At 36.6% G+C, this 25186-nt stretch overlaps 1 protein-coding gene across 4 annotated transcripts in view; it reads right to left on the bottom strand.

Moving 5' to 3' along the window:
- The window catches only part of dre4 (SPT16 homolog, facilitates chromatin remodeling subunit dre4), a 94278-nt gene that overhangs the window by 5124 nt on the left and 63968 nt on the right, over positions 1–25186 (bottom strand). The window contains exons 17-24 of one of the 4 annotated variants that reach the window (XM_067134179.1): positions 22079–22184; positions 21686–21881; positions 19865–19961; positions 19275–19449; positions 10120–10267; positions 9942–9989; positions 8794–8841; positions 575–607 (exon numbers count right to left, since the gene is read on the bottom strand). In XM_067134179.1, coding sequence (XP_066990280.1) covers positions 575–607; positions 8794–8841; positions 9942–9989; positions 10120–10267; positions 19275–19449; positions 19865–19961; positions 21686–21881; positions 22079–22184 — 851 coding nt within the window. The remainder of the gene's footprint in view (positions 1–574; positions 608–8793; positions 8842–9941; positions 9990–10119; positions 10268–19274; positions 19450–19864; positions 19962–21685; positions 21882–22078; positions 22185–25186) is intronic. The other 3 variants (XM_067134187.1, XM_067134197.1, XM_067134206.1) reach the window with 3 other exon arrangements.

The raw sequence follows: 25186 nt of genomic DNA, 5'->3' as shown, positions 1-25186 counted from the left end.
GAAACCCTAGTCCAAGGAACGTGATGCCGTAAAGACCACTGTCAGGTTGCTCCGAGTTCAACAGCCTGTATTTCAAAATGTGACTTTCATATTTTCAGGGTACTATTCCTCCATCCTTTATTGAAATTTCACACAGAACACACTAGAATGTTGAACTAAAAGCATAGACATTTTTTTTTTATATTTCATAGGGTCACATTTGGCAATTTTTAATGATAAAAATAAAAAAAGTATGATCAGTATTTTGCAAACAATCCTACTCACTAAGATTTCTTTCATTGGGTTCAAGAGTTAACATACTGCCATGTAACTTACAAATTTTGTTCATAAAAAGCAATTAGTATACAAGAATGCATTGGATTTTTTCTTTAAACTGAAAGGGGAAAAAAAGGCATCAAAATGAGTTTCTTGGGCTAAAATCAATATATGATGTCCTTTATTCCTAGTATATTATATATATTATACCCATATCCCAGTCAAATATTTTCCATCCTAGAACAGCCAGCCCCTTAACACAGCTATAGTACTGTAACAATTTACATACAATCTGCAAGAGCAGTTGGAGCTTGCTTACCTGTCATGTTTTGATGAGGACTTGTGTTTGGAACTGAAAAAAAAAATTAAGTGCATCACTAACAAAATCAATTATATACCTATATATATATATATATATATATATAATATATATATATATATATATATATATATATATATATATATATATATACATATATATATTATATATATATAATATATATATAAATATACATATATATATATATATATATATATATATATATATATATATATAAAAGAACAGGCTATACAAAAATCTTCTATTAACACCTAATAAAAATGAAAAATACTGATCTATCATTCTCAAGTTTTCAGGAACCTACTGGATTCAAAATCCTTTACACCAAGCAAACTACTGCAATACTTCAACATGCATGCTGCCATGTATCAGAGAAAAAGATTTCTGACACTGTTTGGTAAGAAGATTATTTTTAACACTTGTCCGCATTTGTGAATAATTCTCTGCAAATAGGTTTTAACATATTAAAAAAAAAAACACAAGCCTTTAAAGGCACTGGCTTCAAAAGCCTCATAATTAGGAAAAGACATTCCAGATGCTAATTCAACTGGTGCAAGAGCACAGAATTTATAGCAAAATATCCACATGAATTCTTTCAGTCACTGTTCCAGGAGAGGCCATGCACATAATAATGGCTTAGAACAATTTTTACTGGAGACATGAGATTAGCTAACTCATAAAAGCTTTCTCAAAGGAAAACACCCAAAAACTGAATTAACATAAGAAACTAATTTACTGCCAACTTGAGGGAATAACATAAACAAGAAATACAAAAATATAATGAAGCAGTCAAGTTACTTTTACTGAGAGTAGTTCACACATGGTGCTGAAAATACCTCAAGAATGTATATCAAACTTCAAAAGACCAGGCACCATCAACATCTGATTTCAAAAAATCTATGAGTCTGAATGTTAGGCAGTCAGCATGATGCTACCCATAAGTGCCATCGCAACAGAATGCCTTACTCAAAATTACAATGGACATGACAGCAACCACTTTTCAACCAATGGGCTCTACATGATGTTATTTATTAAAAACCAGCTGTGATCTGATCAGTCTTATCATGGCTAATTTTTATGACATGATAATTCTTTGCATTCATACTTTTAAATGAAACGGTGGGCTTTCCCGAGAATTTTTCATAACATCCAAGTTTTCATTCTGAATCTAGAGAAGCGTTTCTGTCACAGTCATTAATCTGCAGAAAATCAAATAACACAAAATTTTGACATACATATTTACAAATTGAATGACCTTTCTTTCCAACCATGAATGTTATGCAACTGGCCTCTCTGCTTATCATATATGCTACATAGTATTACAAAGAGTACATTGGGAAAAGAGAGAAATAGAAAACCACCTTGTTATAAATAGGTAGGTTCTTTAAGAAATGCATTTCTATTATACTACGGGTGGGTGTGGGAGAGAAGAGGGAAGCACTGACTGCAGCAGCAGCTGCGAGCGCAGAAATGAAATGGAGAAAGAATGCTAGATCATTGGTACATAAGAATGTCCCATCAGAAGAGATCAAACTTATGATTGTTATACAAGGTCTATATAATCTATACTGCACAAATGCAGGATTTGAAAAGGTCTGATTATAGAAAGCTATAATCTGTGGCCATGTATAGTGGGAAGATTGTATTACAAATGAAGAAGTGACAGATGTGTTGGGATGAAGAATGTGTTGCTATGGAAAAAAAAAAAAAAAAAGTAGCAGATATGAAAGAATGCTTAGAAAATCACAGTAGATGCATGTGACTTCAGTGTATAAGCAAATCCCACAGGAAAATGACAGGTAAGACGTTCAGTACCAGGCACTTTCATGTATATTAATGTGCCTGGACGATGCATTAATAAATGTGAAAGAGCTTGGTACTGAACTTCTGCCTATCATTTTCCAGTGGGATTTGCTTTCTGTATGGAAGTACTGTATGTGGACAAAGACCTAATAAAAGGCTAAAAAATTCTATGAAAAGATGATGGATAAAGACCTAGATCTCAAGGGAGTGCAGGAAGAATAGCACAGGACATAGTGGAAAGAATCCATTACATGCTTACCCATATCAAAGGAAAATCTGTTGAGAATGCTCATGATGATATATTATTGACAGGTACCATGTCAATACACCTATAATGGAACTAAACCTGTATTAACATTGTCTAACTGGTCCTCGACCATACAGGAAGGCACCACATGAGAGCAAATGAAATAATGCCCCCCCCCCCATACTTTTATCACTATCCTCAGTTCCCACCTCACTTCATACTGTTAAGATAGCAACAACACTACTGTGATATAAGGTGGGTGGTTAAGGTAAGCTTATGAAACACTTGAAACAACTACTCAGTCCCACATCCTGGTACTCGTACAGTATATCCATAGCACATTTGTTGACTTTGTGCCTCTTTTGTCCTTATAACACTGTTTGATATGTTCTCTTGCTTTCCTGCATTTTATATTATCTATTTCATAACTTTACAAAATTTACTTCATGTTTTGATAGCATTTAACTTGACCATTTTGTTGGTTGTTATTGCAATTCACTGATGTAGAGGTCATTCCATTCTTAAGGAATATGTAAGAACTTTATACAATTGCTGATGCCATATTCATCAATTAAAAGTTATCAAAACCTGGAAAAAACTTTGGCCAGAATATGTCAATGACTTTAACTGGATATAACATGAAGACTATCAATGAAATAATGAGAAGGTGGACAGAGAGAGATTTCAAGATATGGATCTTAGGGGAATTCAAGATTTAGCTGATACCATGCCAGCTGTGTCAACAGATGGTGACCTAATGCAGCTAGCCCATGAAGATGCTATACAACATGAAGAAGAAGCAAAGCCAGAGAAGTTTGTGTTAGGTGTTGCAGAAGGATCACGTCCACTGCTATATTGGACTCCTTCTGTAATATTGACCTGTCAATTACACACATCTTCAGAGTAAGGAAATGGCAGAAGCCAGGAGTGAACAGCGAGTGAACCATATACAAAAATTTTAAAGAAATGCAATGGCCAAAAAGGAAAACCAAAATCACACAATACTTCCCTTAGGTTAAACCCAACATACCAGCCTCTCCTTTCACCCCTTTTTCAAGACCCTCACCATCTACCTTCACTCGTGGAATGAATGACAATAATGCCGTACAGCTTGGAACACTTGTCTATGGTGTGAGTATGTTTGCATGTAATAACTGTACAATAAGAACTACATCAGTATATATATATATATATATATATATATATATATATATATATATATATATATATATTGTGAGTACATTTTCATGTAATAACTGTACAATAAGAACTACAACAGTATATATATATATAATTATACAGGCAGTTCCCGGTTATCGGTGGGGTTCCGTTTCTGAGGGTGTGATGATCACTGAAAATCGGCGATTTTCAGGGGTTATCGGTGCCAAAAAGAGCCGATTTTCAGCGCCGAAAATTGCCGATTTTCATCGCTAGACAAGCCCCATAAAACCGGATCGCTGTTAACTGAGCCCACCGTTAACTGGGGACTGCCTGTGTGTATGTATGTATGTATGTATGTATGTATGTATGTATGTATATATATATATATATATATATATATATATATATATATATATATATATGCACACACACATGCATATATAATTTATATACAGGCAGTCCCTGGTTAACTGGGGGGTCCAGTTCCCGACAGCGTGACGATAACCGAAAATCGGCAATAATAGCACTGATCACCAGTTATCGACCCTGATAACCGGTGATCGGCGCTGATAGCCGGTGATCTGCGCCACCGATAACCGGGAATTGGTGTCGAAAATCCGGTTATCGTCGTTGTTAGACAAGCGGCGTAAAACCGGATCGCCGATAACCGGGGACTGCCTGTATACACACACACACATATATATAAATAAAGATAAAATCCACGAAGGAAACGGAAACACTGGAGTGCTGCGAGGCCTTTCGACACTAGTCCTTTACTTAGCAGACTGAAGGAATATAAAAGTATGTTTATAAAGAAAGCTCATATAAATGACAGAAGGGGATTATAAAGGAAACATATGTACCTGGAATACAACACAATTGAAGAATTAATACCACTGCCAAAACAGGATTAAATACTTAAGAGGTTTTTTACAAAGGATTAAGATCAACCGTTCAGGAGCAGGGACAGGACAATTAAAAGATTATACAGGTTCGTGACTGACCACCTAAAAATTTTTAGTACAACACAATTTTATTTATTTTTTTTTTTTGTAAACAATAATAAATTTTTGCAAGATGAACATTTAAAAAAAAAATTATATTAAACATACAGATATTCAGAAAATATATATCAAATAGCTACCTTGTAATTAAGTCAGTGATTTTATCTTTTAGGTCATTCTTGAACATTTTTCTAATACAGGGGTCCAAATAATACATGCCAGGGCTAAGATTAAAATTACAACTGGAAGTAAGCTGGATAATAGTGGACTCCAATAGATTTCTTGAGGAGAAATCTTTCGATCTGGCAATCACTGAACTTTCAGTCCAATTTATCCTGTGAGAGTTTTCACTTAAATGAATGAATATAGCATTGGATGCTTGTCCAGTTTTGACTGAATACTTATGTTGCTTAATCCGTACATCTAAATCTTTGCTAGATTGGCCAATATAAAATGAGGGGCAATCCAAACATGGAATTTTATATATATTGTTGTTGTTTTCTTTAGGGCTATTTTTTATTAACATTCTTTTGAGTGTGTTATTATAAGAAAAAAGCACCATTGAATGTAAACTTACAATCACAAATGCATTTGTGATTGTAAGTTTACATTCAATGGTGCTTTTTACCAACAAATATTTGGTATGGCAATGGGCAACCCTTTATCCCCACTCCTCTCAAACTTGTACATGGAATTCTTTGAAAAACGATATATACCTAATATCATTTATACTCCTTTAAAGTGGTATAGGTATGTTGACGATATTTTAGCTGTTTTGCCTGCTGGTATTGATGTAAATGATTTACTCTGTAATTTGAATAACCAGGTACCATCCATTAAGTTTACGTTAGAATTAGAAAAAGACAATTACCTTCCTTTCTTAGATGTTTTAATACATAGAGAACCATTTCAAGTTAAATTCAGTATTTATAGGAAACCAACCAACAACTTAACTTATGTCCATTTTTATTCAGGCCATCACCTCAACATCAAAATATCAATTTTTTCCTCTGTGTTTTTACGAGCCTTGCGCATTGTCAGTCCCCAGTACTTGGATAAAGAAATTGAATACATAAGAAAATTAGGGACAGATTTATGTTATCCTTCACATATACTAGATATTTGTTATAACAAAGCCCACAAAAAGTTTTATAGTGAAAGTAACATGAAGAAAGAAACCCCTAAGAACATTCTTAGCTTGCCTTATTTTAGTGGTTTTGAAAACATAAAATCATTGTTAAAACCTTTTAATGTAAACCTCGTTTTTTTCTTATAATAACACACTCAAAAGAATGTTAATAAAAAATAGCCCTAAAGAAAACAACATAATATATAAAATTCCATGTTTGGATTGCCCCTCATTTTATATTGGCCAATCTAGCAAAGATTTAGATGTACAGATTAAGCAACATAAATATTCAGTCAAAACTGGACAAGAATCCAATGCTATATTCATTCATTTAAGTGAAAACTCTCACAGGATAAATTGGACTGAAAGTTCAGTGATTGCCAGATCGAAAGATTTCTCCTCAAGAAATCTATTGGAGTCCGCTATTATCCAGCTTACTTCCAGTTGTAATTTTAATCTTAGCCCTGGCATGTATTATTTGGACCCCTGTATTAGAAAAATGTTCAAGAATGACCTAAAAGATAAAATCACTGACTTAATTACAAGGTAGCTACTTGATATATATTTTCTGTAAATTCGTATGTTTAATATAATTTTTTTTTTTTTTTAATTTTCATCTTGCAAAAAGTTATTATTGTTTACAAAAAAAAAAAAAAAAAAATTATTGTGTTGTACTAAAAATTTTTAGGTGGTCAGTCACGAACCTGTATAATCTTTTAATTGTCCTGTCCCTGCTCCTGAACGGTTGATCTTAATCCTTTGTAAAACCTCTTAAGTATTTAATCCTGTTTTGGCAGTGGTATTAATTCTTCAATTGTGTTGGATTCCAGGTACATATGTTTCCTTTATAATCCCCTTCTGTCATTTATATGAGCTTTCTTTGTAAACATACTTTTATATTCCTTCAGTCTGCTAAGTAAAGGACTAGTGTCAAAAGGCCTGCAGCACTCCAGTGTTTCCGTTTCCTTTGTGGATTTTATCTTTATTTATATATTCATCACGTTCCATATTTTCGTGATTCAGTTATACACACATATATATATTACATCTTGACATATGTTAAGCCAATTGGTATTTTTAAGATTAGTAGCTTTTTCTACACAATGTTTTACAGATTTAATAACATATAGTATAAAAATAAATTAAATTACTAAATGTATATTGTATTATTATGGCACAGTGCATGTATTCTATCTCTTAGGATATACAGTACAATAATGCATTGCTGATACTGTACTGTACAATAAAAATGGTATGTTGTACTGTACTGTATTGGTTATTTTGGAAAATAACAGTTTATACTAAATATTAGTCAATTTTGGGCCAACAATAGTGTACAGTACTAACTGGGGAGTTATCTGAAAATTGTTTATTTTCATGGAGATTTAGCAACCCCAATCCTATGAAGTTTCAATGGATAACTGTACTAATGGGTTTGTGGTAAAACAAAAAATAATTTTGTAAGACTCATGATAATAGATGTTGATCATATCAAGATTTTTGAAATAATGATCTAACAACACCATCACTGCTCATACTACACCACTTATATTCCCCTGATATCCATGACTGTGATGAAATCCTATCAAATTTGAATGACTGTCATCAGCTCTGTTTCCATGATTATTAATCTCAATTCCATTACTTAATTATACAACATTAAGTATAAGACCACCCATTCACATTTCAAGAGACTCATTGAGCTCACCAAGGCATTTGTTTTTAAATGAAAAATTAAAAATGAAACCAGTTATTAAAGTTGAGGAAGTTGGACAGCCAGGATGAAAGACTGAAAGGAAAGGATGAAAAGTATTATGAGAAAAGCAGCTGAAGCAGCTGGAGGAAACCTGCAAGGAATAAGCCCTTTTCTTTGATGTATGACTTCATCTTAAAACTTTATAAAACAAATGATAATATTGTGACAAAGAGGAAAGTGAGTACCATGGCATGTACTTTTCAAGAATACTACCAAGGCTTGTTTTGTATCAAATATTATCACCAACTATACTAATACTGCCACAAGGGTTTTATGGCAAGGCTAGTAACATTACTATTTCTTAAATTTGCTGGTCAAAAGACTCTCTTTCTAACTGCTTCCATTTAAAAAGCTGGCAACTGACTCCAGAATAAAGAAAATACATTAAAATAGAAACTCAAATAGAAGGGACTTTCTAATTTTACAACTCTCCTGTTAATTCAGTGGAATATACAAATGCTGATTTACTAACCTATTTTGCTCTGTGCTAAAAGTACCAGCTGACTCATTCACCTGCCAATTATTTAATCTTTCTGAACAGTGTCATAAAATTAAATGGTAATTTTTCAAGAAATACATAAACCTTAAAATTTACTCACATGCTACAATGCCACTAAATGCACGAAGTGAGATTCATTCGTACGTGCCACTTCATAATGAAGCACCAATTATAATGATTAATTCCAATTACTAAGTGTATAATTTTAAAAAAAATATGAAATGAGCTCACAATAATCAATACTGGGCCCAAAACCTCACTGGGCTGAAGAGATGCTACTAAGTGGTAAGCTGAGTATTTCCCTTCTAACCAATAAGAATCCAAAACACACAAATTACACAGACTGCAAGGCTGCTAAAGTACACATGCTTACATTTCCTGAATAACAGAATTTCATCTTTTATTATCACATATCAGAGGCACTTGAAGAAATACCTCAGACTCCGCTCACTTCGTACAACTGACGTGATTACGGGTGTGCAAGTTTGGTTGAAGTGAGACTGCTTAAGTAAATTATAGCAAAATGATAGGAACGAAAATAAAAAAAACTATGAAGAGATCATGAGGATACAATAAACATCTGAATCCAGTATGTTTACTTGCTATGTTTGTCCTTGACGGATTTTGCAGAGGGTTTGTTCTTGAACCTGAAACACAGCAAGACATGAATCTAAACTCCCACCACTTAATTATATCTTTTTAGATGCAACTTGCCATATATGTCAGCTAACCTCCAATAATTTAATTAAAACTGTGCCTATAAAGTCCCCTGACCTCTTGCTATATTTGCCATGCCTTCTTCTGGTATTTAGAATATTCATCTTCAAACTTACCATGTATTATACTAAGAATGACACCATGGCTTGTTTTGTTTCAAATATTATGACCATTAGCTATGAAACTGCTATTATACAATGGGTATGTGGCAAGGTGACTAACATTCCAACTTCTTAAATTTACAGGCCATAAGAAATCCCTTACTTTCTAACTGCTTACATTCTAAAAGTTGGAAACCGACTCCAAAACAACAAGGAAACTGTAAAAAAAATTATAAAAAAAGGACATTCTATTATCAAACTCTTTTGTTAATTCAGTGGCATATCTTAAATGCTCAATTACTAACCTACTATGCTCTGTGCTAAAATTACCAGGGGAGCCATTCACCTGACAATTATTTAACCTTTCTGAATAGTGTCATAAAATTAAATGACAATTTTTCAAGAAATACTTATTATTAAAATTTACTCACATGCTTCTACATTGCCACCAAATGCACGAAGTGAGATTCTTTCATATGCCACTTCATAATGAAGTGCCAATTATGAATGACTAATTCCAATTACTAGTGTATAATTTAAAAAACATGAAACAAGATTGCAATAATCAATACAGGGCACAAAACCTCACTGGACTGAAGAGGTGCCACTGAGTGGTAAACTGAGACTTTCTCCTCCAACCAATAACAATCCAAAACAGGCAAATTACTGAGGTTCCAAGTCTGCCCAAGTCCACATGCTTACATTTCTGAGTGACAGAATTTCATCTTTTACGATCACAAATCAGAGGCACAGGTATAATATACCTGAGGCTTTGCTCACTTTGTACAACTGACGTGATTATGGGTGTGCAAGTTTGGTTGAAGTGAGATTGCATCTGTAAATTATTGCAAAAAAACAGAACAGAAAATAAAAGACTAAGATGAAGTGCTCATGAGGATACAATAAACAACTGAATCCAGTTTGTTTACTTGCTATGTTTGTCCTTGATGGATTTTGCAGAAGGTTTGTTCTTGAATCTGAAACACAGCAAGTCATGAATCCAAACTCCCACCACTTTAGTATATCTTTTTTATATGTTTGCTAAGTATTTCAGCTAACCTCCAACCATATAAAACAGTTGAAACAGTACCTATGAAGTCCTCTTACCTCTTGCTGTATTTGTCAAAGCCTCCTTTTTTCTTCTTGGATTTAGAATATTCATCTTCAAAGTCAGCATGTTCCTTATCTGCCTCTGCAGCTTCACGTTCCAGATCTGACCAATCCTTACCAGATTCTTCACTACTACCCAGATCTTCTACAATAAAAGTTAAAAACATGAGTATATCAAAGAAAAAATAATAAAAAATCGACATAACTAAAAAATAACTCACATGAAGAAAAACTGTAAAAGTTTAAGAAATACATATTTTTTTCAACCTTTTCCACACACTCCTTTCATTGTAATTAATCAATTCATCGGTCACAATACTGACCAGACATTGCAATCCAATATATAATAAAACTGCAATCAAGCAAGTAATATTGTGCATATACAGGTGCATTATACGTCTCAAAACAAGTACACTACTGTAGGAGTTTCATTCTTTTTCACCTAATCTGCCACCTGGTTCATGAGCTGAGAGAAATCAGTAGAGCCAGAGGCAGAAATTCACATTACTGTATAAGCAATGAGTTTATATATAAAAAATAAATAAATAAATAAATAAATAAATAAATAAATGACATTTCTTTCATCAACTGCACATAATTTATAATTATACTGGACCTGAAATTAGGTGGGAAGGATCAGCACGGGAAGCATCAATGAAAGTACTTAAAATATAAACAACAGCTGGAGAATAGCTCTGGGGAGCAAACAGAACTTTCAACCCATGCCTGATAAAAAAAAGTTGACACTAGCAGTGGAAAGCCTACAAAACAAAGCAGGTGTGGCCTTGGCAAGAGATGGATGGGCAGCATGAAAGCAGATGCAGTGGAAGATGACACTGGCAGATTTCAAACATGGGTAGACGAATCATCTGTAGAGGCAAGAGCTCCTCGGGAGAGTGGACAGCACGCATGGAGACCAGAGAAACCCTGTGGCAAAGGGAGCCAGCAAATCGGAGACAGAAGCCTCATCTGGAAACAGTTTACTTAACCCTTGTGTTCATGACCTGATAAGACAAATCCAACATCTTACCAGCAGAGTAAGAAGAAAGTCGCTGTCCGAACCTAAATCAATGATTGATGTACCAATTCTTGCCAACCATGTAGGTGAGGTCAGGGGAGCACATTTGCGCCTACATGAAGGGCATTGCCAATGGGGGTCCTTCCCCAGGGACACAGTTGCAGTGCCTCAGGATTTTCTATCTACCCAAACAAGCACACTGATGCATAATCAACACAAATTGTAAATGCCAAAAAAGGATACAATGTACTCTGTAAAAAAACATGGGAAGAAAACCATGTAATATGTTAACACAGAAGAGATAACTAAAAGTACCAGCTGCTATGGCAAGGGCAAACAGGAAGAAAATATGATTGAGAAGACACCATGGTGCAACAAAGATGAAGGCAAGGGTAAAAGTTACATTAACAGCTCATTACACTCAACAAAAGCAAAAACCAAACTAGAAAATAGTAAATGAAAAACCACATAGTGCAAACTATTCAAATGCTGAAATTACAAAACAAAATTGTGAAATTGCAATAAAGGAGAAACCTAAGAGTAATGCATCACTTGCAGGGTGCAAGGTAACAATGCAAAATATCTCAGAATGTAAATCATACACAGTAATGTGATTTGATGAAAATGTGATATATTAATACTTTCCTTTCTGTATAGTTTGAGCACTGAGCCTACCTGAGACCCAAGGTGTCTGGGAGCGCTCGACAGTGCAAAAACATAATTATTTTGAAAATTCAGCAAAAATAGAAACTTTATGCCAACAACGTTCATTTTGCTGTCCTTTTTTTCTAAAGGTTTATATTTTATGGTGGAATAGTCAGAATAAGAGTCCCAGCCCTCTAAATATGAAAAAATGTGAGTTATTTAACGGAAAAAAAAAAAAAAATCTTTACTTATTTTTATATTTTCGTTCGTAACCCAAAAGCTATGAAAGTCAGGTGAATTAATTATTTTTTATGAGAAAGGCAACAAAATTCTCTAAATATCGACATATAAAACAATGGAAAATGAATAAGTCCAGTTGGTGAAAAAATTGATAGAAAAGAGGGTAAGAAACAGAGCCCTCTGCCCGGCCTATGGTGAGAATTATCGCTAGAAAAATTTTTTTTTAAGAGCCTTATCTCGGTTATTTTTCATAGAAATTACTTTGTAAATATACGAAAATGTAGAGGAAAGGTTGAGGAATAAAGTGAGAGTCAAGAAAAATGGCTTTGGTGACAGCAACAGTTTCATTTTGACATTATAAGTGGATCGAAACGAAAAAAAATGTTACCGTTGTCAACATTATCGTTCGTAGCTCAAAAGCTATAGCAGTTAGGCGAATGAATTATTTTTTATGAAAAAGCCAACACAATTCTCTAAATATTGACATATAAAACAATGAAAAACTAATAAGTCCAGTTGGTGAAAAAATTGATAGAAAAGTGGGTAAGAAACAGAGCGCTCTGCCCGGCCTATGGTGAGAATTATCGCTAGAAAAAATTTTATTTTGAAGAGCCCTATCTCGGTTATTTTTCATAGAAATTACTTTGTAAATATACAAAAATGTAGAGGAAAAGTTGAAGAATAAAGTGAGTCAAGAAAAATGGCTTTAGTAACGGCAACAGTTTCATTTTGACGTTATAAGTTGATCGAAACGAAAAAAAATGTTACTGTTGTCAACATTATTGTTTGCAGCTCAAAAACTATAACAGCTAGGCAAATGAATTATTTTTAATAAGAAAGCCAACAAAATTCTCTAAATATCGACATATAAAAGAATGAAAAACAAATAAGTTGTTGGTGAAAAAATTGATAGAAAAGAGGGTACGAAACAGAGCGCTCTGCCTGGCATACGGTGAGAATTATCGCTAGAAATTTTTTTTGGAAGAGCCCTAGCTCGGATATTTTTCATAGAAATTGCTTTGTAAATATATGAAAATGTAGAGGAAAGGTTGAGGAATAAAGTGAGAGTCAAGAAAAATGGCTTTGGTAACGGCAATAGTTTCATTTTGACGTTATAAGCTGATTGAAACGAAAAAAATGTTACCTTTGTCAACATTATTGTTTGTAGCTCAAAAGCTATAACAGTTAGGCGAATGAATTATTTTTTATGAGAAAGCCAATAAAATTCTCTAAATATCGATATACATAATAATGAAAAACGAGATTCAGAGCCCTGCCTAAAATCCAGATGTCTCTTATGTGATGCACTAACGCGTTTTCCGCTAGTTTTACCGTAAAAACTTTGTGAAAGCATGTTGGAAGCTGTTCTCGATTGACGTCACTGTATGTAAACAGCCACACGTGTTTACCCAACCTCGTACGCATGGTCTCTGACAGAAGTGTGGCCTGTCAGGCCTGCGTGGGTGGGATCAGCTGATGTCATTGTGAGAATTTTACTACGCCAGGGATTTGCGCATGCACAGTAGAGGAACTAAAAAATTTATAGAAAAAGAGGGTATGAAACAGTGTTTCCAATAATGTAATCCAACATTTTATAAAAAAAATATGTAAGATACGAGAGAAGCGTGGGTAGGATCAGCTGATTTCATTGTGAGAAGTTTACTATGCCAGGGATTTGCAAATGCGCAGTATAGGAACTGCTTGGCTAGCGTATTGATGCCTGAGTTACACGGTCCAAGGTATGCTTTAGCCTATGGAAACCACCAACTGTCCGGAAAGAAAAGAAAAGAAAAAAAAAAAAAAAAAAAAATTTACTCCTAACACACGTACGAAAAATTTCGGGAAATTTTACGTAGCGGTATGTCAGTCGGGAAGGATGGGGGGTAGGGTAATTTTACCTACCACTACGTCAATTGGGTATGAAAGTGTTAATTTTATCACTGGCACATACAGTATATTTACAAAAAATCCGAACTGCAGTTATAATCCTACTATCCATTTCAGGGACTGCAAGTGATAATTTTTCTCAAATATCTTTCAACTTAATTATTTGATCGAAATGGTACTTTTGACACAGTGTACAAGGCACCAACTGCTAATTTTTGGTAATATAGTGCATTGTCAAATGGTGTTAGTTAAGGTGTCTACTCTTGACTTTCATGGTGTTGCCAAGCATCGCCAACCTATGCATTCGAACATCCTTTATCCCCAACCCGTCCCTCCCTCTCCCTTCGCTTCCTCATCCCTCCCTCAACCCACTTTCCTGGTCTCCCCTTCCTGTCCATGGGGGATAGTTGACGTTCAATTGTGTAGATTAGTCCTGCTGACTCATGCGACTTTGCCTTTAAAAGTCAAGAGTAAATGCCTCAACTAATACCATTGACAATGCACTATATTACCAAAAATTAGCAGGTGGTGTCCTGTACACTGTGTCAAAGTAGCATTTTGATCAAATAATTAGTTTGAAAGATATTTGAGAAAAATGATGACTCGCAGTCCCTGAAATGGATAGTATATGACAGAGTCTGTTTTCAATACAGGTGTGCACACAAAAGAAAATAGAGACTTGGGCTGGGAATATGCAAAAAGACTTTCTGTGAAATGGCTTGCTTTGTGTGCCCAGTTACATTCTGCACACCTGCAAGGCTATTTATAACAATAAATAGTAAATAAACAATAAATAGGTCAATGCAATAAATAGCAGCTCTTTCATACAACAGTTGGAATAAAAATGCAAAAGCTTATTACAAAAATCCTGATGACAATAGGAAATTCTGTTGAAATCCTATGAGCTTATTTGTCCATTCAATTACTATGAAAATTTAAAGGAAATACTATTTTTTTCTGAATAATTTTTAATCTATTTCATAACTCATTAATAAATAATTTTTTTTGATACTAGGGATGATTTTTAGCTAGCCTGGGCCAATGTAAGTACATTTCTTTGAAGAAAACGTAAATAAAAGGGAAATAGGCTAACTTACACAATATAAATTTGATTAAAATTCATTAGTCTAATGAACTAAATTGTATGATGGTTATTTCAGACATGATCTCAAGTAGTCCAGATTAGTAAGGTTTTACTTTAAATGTATTAAGAATATCTAACTTTATATCTAACTTTCAAAGTCTAGATACCTTATCACAGTTTACATCTAAATCCCCAAATTCCTGCCCTATTATTACTATAACTTACAGACAAGCACAGTCAAAATTTTATTCCACTGAGGCTCATCTTAAGGTATAGTTTGCTATTGCTAGATGAAAAACAGAGCAAGGTATAATTTAAGCATTGGAATCATATGTAGGAAAAGATCAAAGAAAGTACAAGACAATGCAGCTGGAGCCAAAGAAATTACACACAGAACCTTAAGTACCATCTACATTGTACCAAACAAGTGTTACAATGGTTAACCTTACAACAACCACCACTTATTTCTATTGTAATGTATTTTCCCCTAGGAAGTGTATTACCCAGGCTGTACCAAAGGAAAAATGACAAATTTTAGAAGTAATTTGTATTTTTCATAGCATACAAACCCGACATATTTACATAGGAATTACCTTCAGCACAAGCTAGAGCAGGCTATTCTTCACACAAGGTTGTTCAATAACTGAAATACTGGTAGGAGGGGCGAGGGGTACCCTCAACACCTCTCTTCGCTGAGTTGCACAACCACTTACCCAGGTATCAGAATGAGGGGTGGCTAGAGGCAGGCAGTGTATGTAAAGATCTCAGGTTTGTATGCTAGGAAAAATACAAATTACTTCCAAAATTTGATATTTATTCCTACACGAATACAAACCATCAATCTTTACATAGGAAGACTTACTGATTGGTAGGATGATCTGAGTAAGCTTCATAACTGACAGGAGGCTCGCCTCACCTAGGACTTTTCCTGGTCATGCAATGTCGAGCAAAGGAAGTAGCCCATGCCTCTGATCAGGGGAACAATTCTGTGCTGAACTGTAAGACCTCCAGGCTTTTTACAGCAATGGGTTTGGAAGCAACATTATTTCAAAAAAGGCTTTGAAGAATACTGTCAGAGACATTAAAGCTAAAAATAAGCAACGGGTTAGTTTTACTGGTAATCCCTCTCTCCCCTTGCCAGAGAGGGCAGGACTTGCTTCTATTATATCATATCAATGGAAAAAACAGAAAGGCTGATTACTCACCTGCATCTGTGCCCGTCCAGCAAGACAGCTTGAAAAATTTTCTTCTGCCCGCCGGAAGAGGAGAGGCATGAGAAAAGGAAAGGGGGGGGGGGGGCAGTCACACACTCGCTTTCATTTTTACAACCATGCATCTTAGACCAGATGCTACCTGTCCTACTAGAGGAATTGCATGAGCTACACAACTTTTTGAGCAGCCACCACAGGACCAAAGGAAAAGCTGTCCAAGGAACTACGGGCAATGTCCCTCAGGTAAAAAGAGGTGAATGTCGTCTGGTGCAACCACACTTCTGCTCTCAGCACCTGATGTACTCACTGGTTCTTCTTGAATGCGAGGGACAGTATGATGCCCTTAACTTTGTGAGCTCTCGGCGGAACATACCCAAATCCTCCTCATTTGACGTTCAGTATGGCCTGCATGCTGCACACTTACACACTCTCTGTAGGCCGTGTCCTGGTCCGTCAACTGTGAATACTTACTGTAGCCATGTGAGTCTGTTGGAACCCAGGTGGAAGAACCTTCAGTAGCCTGGGTTGGGGAGATCCGCGCACGTGGACTGTTCAAGGCATAGGAGTGTGCAATGGATGACTTTGCTACATGAGGGTCCATGATGGGGATGAGCTTCCAGGATGAATCATTGGAGCCCCCTGCAGCAGAAGGTTCTTTGCCAGACACGGGAGACATTAACTGTCTGGTATCGGTGCCTTGGTTATCGGTGGACATGGGGGATCCATGTACACAGACTTGGCTCATGGAAGCTGTGTCATGGCTGACCCAAGCTTGTGCTGCTTCCGCGCCTTGGATGTCTGGGGAGACCTGAGATGCGGGTTCCCTGTCTGGGGGCAAGGGAGAGTTGCATAGAAGTCCCAATGCTTCTTCCATGGAGACATGCTGTTAGAGAGCCAACAGGCCTTCTTATGGCCAAGGGAAGCACCATTTTCCTCCTCAGGTCTGTCCGAACAATGGAACCCTTGCAAGGAGAAGGGGAGGAGGCAAAGGCAGGTGCAGAAGGCGATGATGATGACGAAGGAGAACGGGGTCTCTTCTTCAAAGTCCTCTTGGGGTCGCTTGTACCTCTTTAACAACTTGTCCAGAAGATCCTTGGCATTGGGAGACATTGGAGGGAGTGTAGATGTCAATGGGACTGGATGAATAACTGAAGGTGCTGTGACCGTAGTCGTGGTTCACTTGGATCCTGTAACTGAAACTGTAGTTCCAGTCACTGATGCAGTAGAGACAGGTGGAAGATTGGCAGCCTACCAAGCGAACCACTCATTGCTGAAGCAACAGGGGAATGTGGGGGGAGTGCTCTCCCCTAGAAGAGGTAGCAGCAATGGGGAGTTACATGGGAAGAGACAAGGAGCTACCCGGCATCGTTGGAGAATACCCCTCCAAGGACGGGCTGGCAGCCTTCCAGGATTTTCTCTTTCCAGCAAACCTCATCCACTGCTCCACAGACCAATCACGACACTCTACACAAGGATCAGTAATGGAGCATACATGTTTGTGGCATTTTGTGCAAACGGTGTGAGGGTCCACACCGATGGATGAAAGGAAGCAGTTACATCGGCATTTCCCCACACCAGGGCAAAGGCAGGGTTTAGGCTTGAATCAGTATCACACAAGGCACAACAAAGCAGGGGAAAAACCAGGATGAAGTGCAGGAGAACAGCCGGCAAACAATCGGGCAGAGGAAGGCGAGAAGTATGTCACTCTGGACAAAGGCTATAGGGCAAGTGGTTGCGCAACTCAGCAACGGGAGCTGGTGAGGGTGTCCTTTGCCCCTCCCACCAGTAGTTCAATTACTGAACAACCTTGTTGTGTAGAATAGCCTGCTCCAGCTTGCAATGAAGGTAATTCCTATGTAAAGACCAATGGTTTGTATTCCTGTAGGAATAAACATGTGTCGGGTCCTCTCCACAACTAAAGTAATATAAAACATCAAGCATAATGGCAACTGCTCTATCCAGAACCCAATGGAGAAGATCAAGCCTGAAAAGTATTGTTTCTTCTGTATCAGAATAATAGATATCAACTGTAGCATTTGGTACTTTCTCTCATTCCTTTTCCCCTGGACAAGTAAATGGATCACCTGCAGTGTTTTGTGCAGCACACCTAGCAAAACTAAATTTAGTTATGTGGGATTCCTTATAACTCGGCTTAATTTTTTTTTCTTTCACTTTTGTTTCATTTTCTTTAATAGTCCTCTTTACATTTTCACAGCTAATTTCAAAACAAAACTTTTGAACTAGGCCCACAAGTCAATATACGTCACTTGTCTGGTTAAACTATAACAATAATAGTACTATTATGTACCCAATTAACCTTGAAACACATGAAATTTAGGCTACAAAGCCAAGCACTGGGACACTAGGTCATTCTACACTAAGTTGGACAGCAAGATAAAAGAGATCGAATAAATAAACGAGATGAAGTACATAGCTCTAAAGTTGAACTCTGGAGGGGTTGGACAGCAAGATGGAAGAAAGGAAGCAGAAGTAAAAGGCTAAAAAGTGGGTACAGCTAGGGCCTGAAGGGTCACTAGTAACACCCATTAGTTGTGTCCAGTGTAACCTTGAATCAGCACATACCCAAATATCTTAAAATATCACACTGGAAAGTGACAGCCTTTAGACCACTGAGTGGTTGTTCAATAGAACACATTTCATACCACCTGATGTTACCAAATTAGTGAAAATTATACTGACTTCATCATAAGGAGGAATGATGAATATCATTGCAAAAAGGAATTTTTCATAAATGAGAAGTGAAAATCAAAGTAAATTAAAGAAGTTGGACAGCTAAGCAGGGGAAAACCAAAGAAAACAGGAAAACTACTAAAAGTAAGAAAGCAAAATCAACTTGACTATGTTATCATTAGCTCCCATGAAAAGGAATATTACTAGATGAATAAAAAATTCTCCTTAGCACCCATTAAGATGCATACATTACTTTAAAAATAATGCCCTCTAACTTTTCTTTTACATGAAAATTTTAATTATCCAATACAACATGCAGGACATTCAAATATTCCCTATTTCACGTCTCTCGTCAGTTCTTTTAAATTAGATTTACCTTCACTATAATCAGATTCTGAGACTTCAGAATCACCCTCTGAATAGTCTTCACTTTCTTCTTCGGAGCCCAAGTCCTCATCACTTGGAGCATATGCTCCATCATCCTCAGAATCTTCCTCCTCTTCTTGCTGTTCCTCCTCATCTGAGTCAGGATCTAAGAAGGACCATCCACCCTACAAGAGAAATTGGGTTTTACAAAATGTGCCAGTTTTAATGAAAATAGGCTTCTCTGAAATTTCACTGCTTGGAACATTAAATACTGATGGAATCTAAAGGATGAGATAGATTTCCAAAAGAATTATGGCGATGGTTTCATGTTGTTCAATCTTGTAACAAATGAACCCTTACATAGGAGAACACAGCACAGATACATGGTGTAACATTCCTTTACCCAACGTCTCAAACCTACAATATAGAAAATGGCTTGTTGAAAATAAAATTTTGATTTGGTAAAAAATATTCCTTCTAGAAATACACAACTCACAAATGTAGGATTTTATTTAAAAGTATTAACCACTTATTATTGATGTTTACAATTAATAAGACCTCAAAACTTTAAAGTAAGCCTTAAAGTTCCAAGAGACAAACCTGCTCAAAGAAGCCATCAGGATCATCAATGATTGTCTTCATGACTTTAGCCCAGTTGAGTGACTGCACTCCCTCTGAGTAGCGGATATCACAGGAGCTGGAAAGTTGTTATTTTATTTTTAATTTACTGAATACAGGATATATTTAGTTTGCATACCACCACAAACTTAACCTTTTGAGGGACTGATGACATCATTTGCCCTCATGCAAATGTCAACCTTGGAATTCTGACGACTACAAATGCTGTCATTTGTATGGAAGAAGAAGAAGAAGAAAAAAAAATTGGTGAAATATTCGACATTATGAATTTTGTCATTTTTAAATATACTACAGCAAATAGAAAGCATTCAGCTTTTAAATGACACCATAACCAGCTCTGTACCACTAAGCAAGATTCACAGCAAATAATATAAGAAAAATACTCCTATGTACCAGAAGTTTTGGGCTTCCACCTGGAATCTAAAAGGGTTAAGGACAATTCTGTAAAGCTTTTCAATATTATAATACCAAAAAACAAACGAAGAGTCAAATATGAAAATATTTTAATTACATACTGAGAACTTAAGTACATAAAATTATATAGACTTGAACATGTTTTCTGTTTTGTGGTGTTTCTAAATCCATAATTTTTTATCAATACGAGAATATTTACACTCTAGTCTTCATGCACTTTCTGAGGATACTGTTCAAATAATTCAGGAACTGTGGCTTGCAGTTACATATTCCACATGTCAATACTCTAAAGGGAATGGTACTGGATGTTCAAGAAAATAATTCCCATCAAAACTTTTTATGGGTGAGTCACTTCCAAAGTACCTTCACTCTACTGTACTGCATTTCATACAGACCAAATTCATTGCAAGAACAAAGGCAGTTCACCATTTTCTAATATCATAAGACCTTGTTGACATTTCTAATATGCCTTTTCCTTCAGGGAATTATAGGTTCTCTCCAATCTCTTCTGTCTTGAGCTTTATGTCTAACCATCTGGACTGAAACTTCCTCTATTCCAAATTCCCACAATTTCTTGATTCTACCTACAAGTTTTCATCCTGCTACTTCCTTATCTACTGCTTTTCTGATTAGTTTTTTCTCATCCCTTGCTCATCACATGTTCAAAATGACATCTGTGTAATTTACTTCTCCACAGTATGATTTTCCACGAAGAATATATTCAAACTTTTCCAAAAACTTAAAGTTTCCTTTGTCTGTGGCAAAGTTTTGGAACACAGCAGTGCAGGCTTGATGCACATATCCAGTCCTTGGTCAGTCTACAAATGGGATACTTTCATTTACAAAGATCTAGTTATCTCCATCCACTTCATCAATCTATTCTTCTTTTCTTACTGCCCTCTTGACAATACCTACTTCACTTCTCACTCTTAACATACCAGGAATAAATTTAAAGACTCCAGAATAATTTCCAAGTTGTTTACATATTGAGTCCAGCGGTGAAAATACCTACAATATTCCCATACTGCAGATAACCTTAAAATCTTGATGCAAGTACATACAAGTAACATAAAGACATAATAATCATAGCAACAACAAACAATAAATATAGTTATTCTTCCTCATTCCTTCTATTCCATATTTTTATATATACAATTCATGATAAATGCAAATAAACCAATTAAACAGTATCCTTATCAACTTCTGATGTCTGATATCACCATTTCCTTGTATCTCTCATCAGCCACTCTCATGCTTGGCCTACAAATTGTGCCACCAGAGTGGTACCCCCTAAAAACTGACTTTCATTCAGTACTACGACTGATAAGCTACTAAACAATATTAGGAGGCAGTTTTGACTGTACTTACTTTAACCATTCTTTCACATGGTCCAGCATATTCATAGGAATAGCATTAATCATAGCGGTCTTCCTTGAGTAATCCTTGAAGACAAACACCATATCAAAATTCTTCAGATGGAACTGGACTCTTTCAAAGTGAACAAGTTCCACCTCATCCAATACAATAACAAATGGAGGCCACTCTGTTAAATTAACTATACAACCTGTTCAGAAAAAAAAAAAAAAGTAATGAAAATCTCTCCCCTAATAAGCAAAATGACACGATTAAGTAATTTTAAAACAATATCCATATTGAGTGATACTTGTCTGAACTATCCACATTGACAGTGATACTTGTTTGAACTACAATTGGCCAATTAATGCAACTTCTGTACTGAAAGAGAACTATCTTTGTTCATACCTGAAGTGGGCTGTAGTAAAACAGTGGATCGGAAAGGAGCACCAGGAAAACCAAGTTCTCTGAATGGTGTGTCGAACTCAACTGTGTTTTTGGTCATTGTCTCCACCTGAAAAAAATTTTGTTTTACTAAAATGTAATGTACTACAGTCTCTTCATTGGGAGGAGGCTTCACAAATCCATTTTCATCATAAGGGGTAGTGCCTGCAAAATACTCCTACAAAGCACACTGTAAACAGTACCGAAGGTTCTTTGCAACATCCCTTCTATCCACAGCTGTATTTGCTTCCTGCCTATTACTCTTTATTTGGTACCTTTGGACTCTTCCCTCATTGGTTGTACTGTTTCAGCTTTACCTTACTTCAATTTTCAGTAGTCAAGATTAAATTCTTTGGATAAGCATCATAAGTCTCAAGATATAATTCAGAAGTCCTGACAACCTACTGTATGGATAAAACATAAGTCATTCATGAATAAATCTTTCAGGCCATGCCCAAGAGCATCTACAAAGGCAACTACAAGGCCCAGGTAGAGCTTCATGAAAAAATGTTTAGCATACAAACATAACACAGCAAAACATCAAGAAATTGTGAATATGCAGCTGAAAACCAAATAGTGAAAATCTTAGCTACAGAGAATAAGAATCTGACAACATGGCTCTCATATAATCACAACAATAAAGAAAACTGCCTATCTTGAAAAAAAAGGGACTAACCAAACAGCTATGTACCATGGGGCATTTACAGACTTATTATCTAAGGGAAAAAATGGCATTCTTATGATGAAATAGTGTAGGTAATTAGACCCCGCCCACTACCGGGGGAAGAATAGGTATAACAATGCTGAAGAGCCCAATTTGTTTGTGTCCCATGTCCATGAGAGGGGAGGTGGGAGGGCTTTGATCATGTATTTACTTGGTAAGCATATATAAAACTATTTTATCATAAAAATGTCATTTTTATATAAGTAACTTACCAAGTAACTACATAGCTGAATCCGACATTGACAGGAGGTGGGAAGCATGGATATTTTCCATCCAAAAACAATCAACAGAGGAGATGAATTTGAATTAGAAAGGTAGCTTGTTGTAACCTTGTCTAATGAGAGAGCTGCAGCAGGAAGATACTGCCTCTGGTTGGCGCTCATCTCAACCTGTAGTGACATGGCAGTAAAGCCGAGAGTCTTCTCTACTTCAGTGGGAGAACCATGCAGTCGAGGAGTACAATACTCCAAAGACTGACAAGGCCTTACAAAATAAATGCCCTTGCCCCGGGTGCAGTACAATAAATACAACCAGAAATTCGTTACCACACAACATTAAAAACCATCACCCAACCATTAAAAACCAAGGACTAGTGGGTACTCCTGGTACAAGGCACCACCAGGTATCCCAAAACTCAGTATCCTTGAACAAGGCAAGGAGATATAGTGCAGCAGATAATTGCATATTTCATAAGAATCGCTCAGATAGTGAAACAAGCATGAAATTTTGCACAAGTGCTCTTTAAAGTTCCCTCTATCAGAAAAGGGCGCTGGCCATAAAAAAAAAATTTAATGTGGCGCCCAAATTCCAAGATGGTGGCCAGTATCGACAGATTTTGGCTAATTTTTCACTAGAATGGCATGTATTTGCTTCTAGCAATATGGTAAAGCTCTTCCATACTATTTCTTGTGAATATTATGTTTCTGTAGCTTCCCAGTACAGTTTACCTTTAAATATGGGGGCTATATGGCTGCCAAGAAAAGGTAGAAACAATAATTATAATGAGAAATAATGCCCGCTCAACAATTATCGCTTTTAAGCATGGATCTTGGTTTCTGTGGTTTTAGATCCTAATGAGGCCATCTCTTTCGAATAACTCATCAATTTTGAAGGAAAATTAATAAATGTAAAAGAGTGTATGTCTGCACACAACCAGGGCACACTGGTGACATCACTGCTGTGTAACTCAGCATGGGGTTCAGTGCCAGCTAATCCAGCTTTACTAATCCTGTAGTCTTAGACTAGTAGTTGTAGTATAGTTTAGTTTAGTGTCCCAAATGCTTTCTAACAGCCCCAGACCAGCTATAGTTAGATAGCCGCACCTGAATAGACAGGATGTGCCAGCTGGGAGAGCCGAGCCAAGGGTATGGGGGCTGTACATGATGGTTCATGTACTTACCCGGATGGTGTACAGATCACACGGGACTTAAATGGCACTGGATGAATGATCGGGCTAGGTGTAGGAGACCAACCTAGTTGAATCCCATACAGGAATGTGTGCTTTGTTTAAGGTGGTAAAAGGATAACCCTCGGCCTTAATCAAAAGTGAAATCATGGCAGAATGTGATGCCAATCCAATATTGAGCAGTAGAAAACAAACTGGAGTTTGTGTTGTCTTTGTCAGAAGGACAAAAAGAGGTGAGCACTTGACATCACCTCCAAGTCATCATGTCCTAGACCATGATGGGTACACAATGCTTTTCTCAAAGCTATTTATATCCTGTCAGAGCCGTGAATGTGATCTGCAGGAATTCTTCCAGCACGAGAATCAAACATTCCCAGCTTCCCCTTAGTGAGGGTGGTAGGCTGTACACATGTCAGAAGTCTCAGCTGACCTCGGTCCTGGAGAGTCATGTTACACTAGAAGACAAAGAACCAAAGACTGATGTCCTCACTGTAGATGGATCAGCTTTGGTCCATGCCTTGCCACCAAAGAAAGGGAAAGACCTTTGAGGGCTATGCACTTTGCGACTTCTTGCCTGTGATACAATCCTTACATCATCACATCTTGTATTTGATGTATACAATACATCCAGCCTCAAAGCTGAGACCAGGCTCCAACGTGGTCAAGGAGGAAGGCGCAAGGTGACAGACAAGAACACAATTCCATCCAACTGGCGCAATTTCCTAAGACACGATGCCAACAAGACAGAGTTGTTCCAGTTCCTGGCAGACAAGTTGCCCAGATGTCTGCCACAAATGTTGTCATTGCCATTTAAAGGGTCTGCTGTCCTCAGCACTCATGAGGCTAGTCTTCAGGGACTGGAAAAGTGCTCTCATGAGGAAGCTGACACCGCATCTTTCTCCATGCCAAATATGCCACAGAACATGGAGCCAAGACCATCACG

This window comes from Macrobrachium rosenbergii, chromosome 3 (genome assembly GCF_040412425.1).
Source record: "Macrobrachium rosenbergii isolate ZJJX-2024 chromosome 3, ASM4041242v1, whole genome shotgun sequence".
NCBI classification, from domain to species: domain Eukaryota; kingdom Metazoa; phylum Arthropoda; class Malacostraca; order Decapoda; family Palaemonidae; genus Macrobrachium; species Macrobrachium rosenbergii.
Note: the sequence above shows the minus strand (reverse complement) of the source record. Positions and strands in the feature narration are given on the sequence as shown.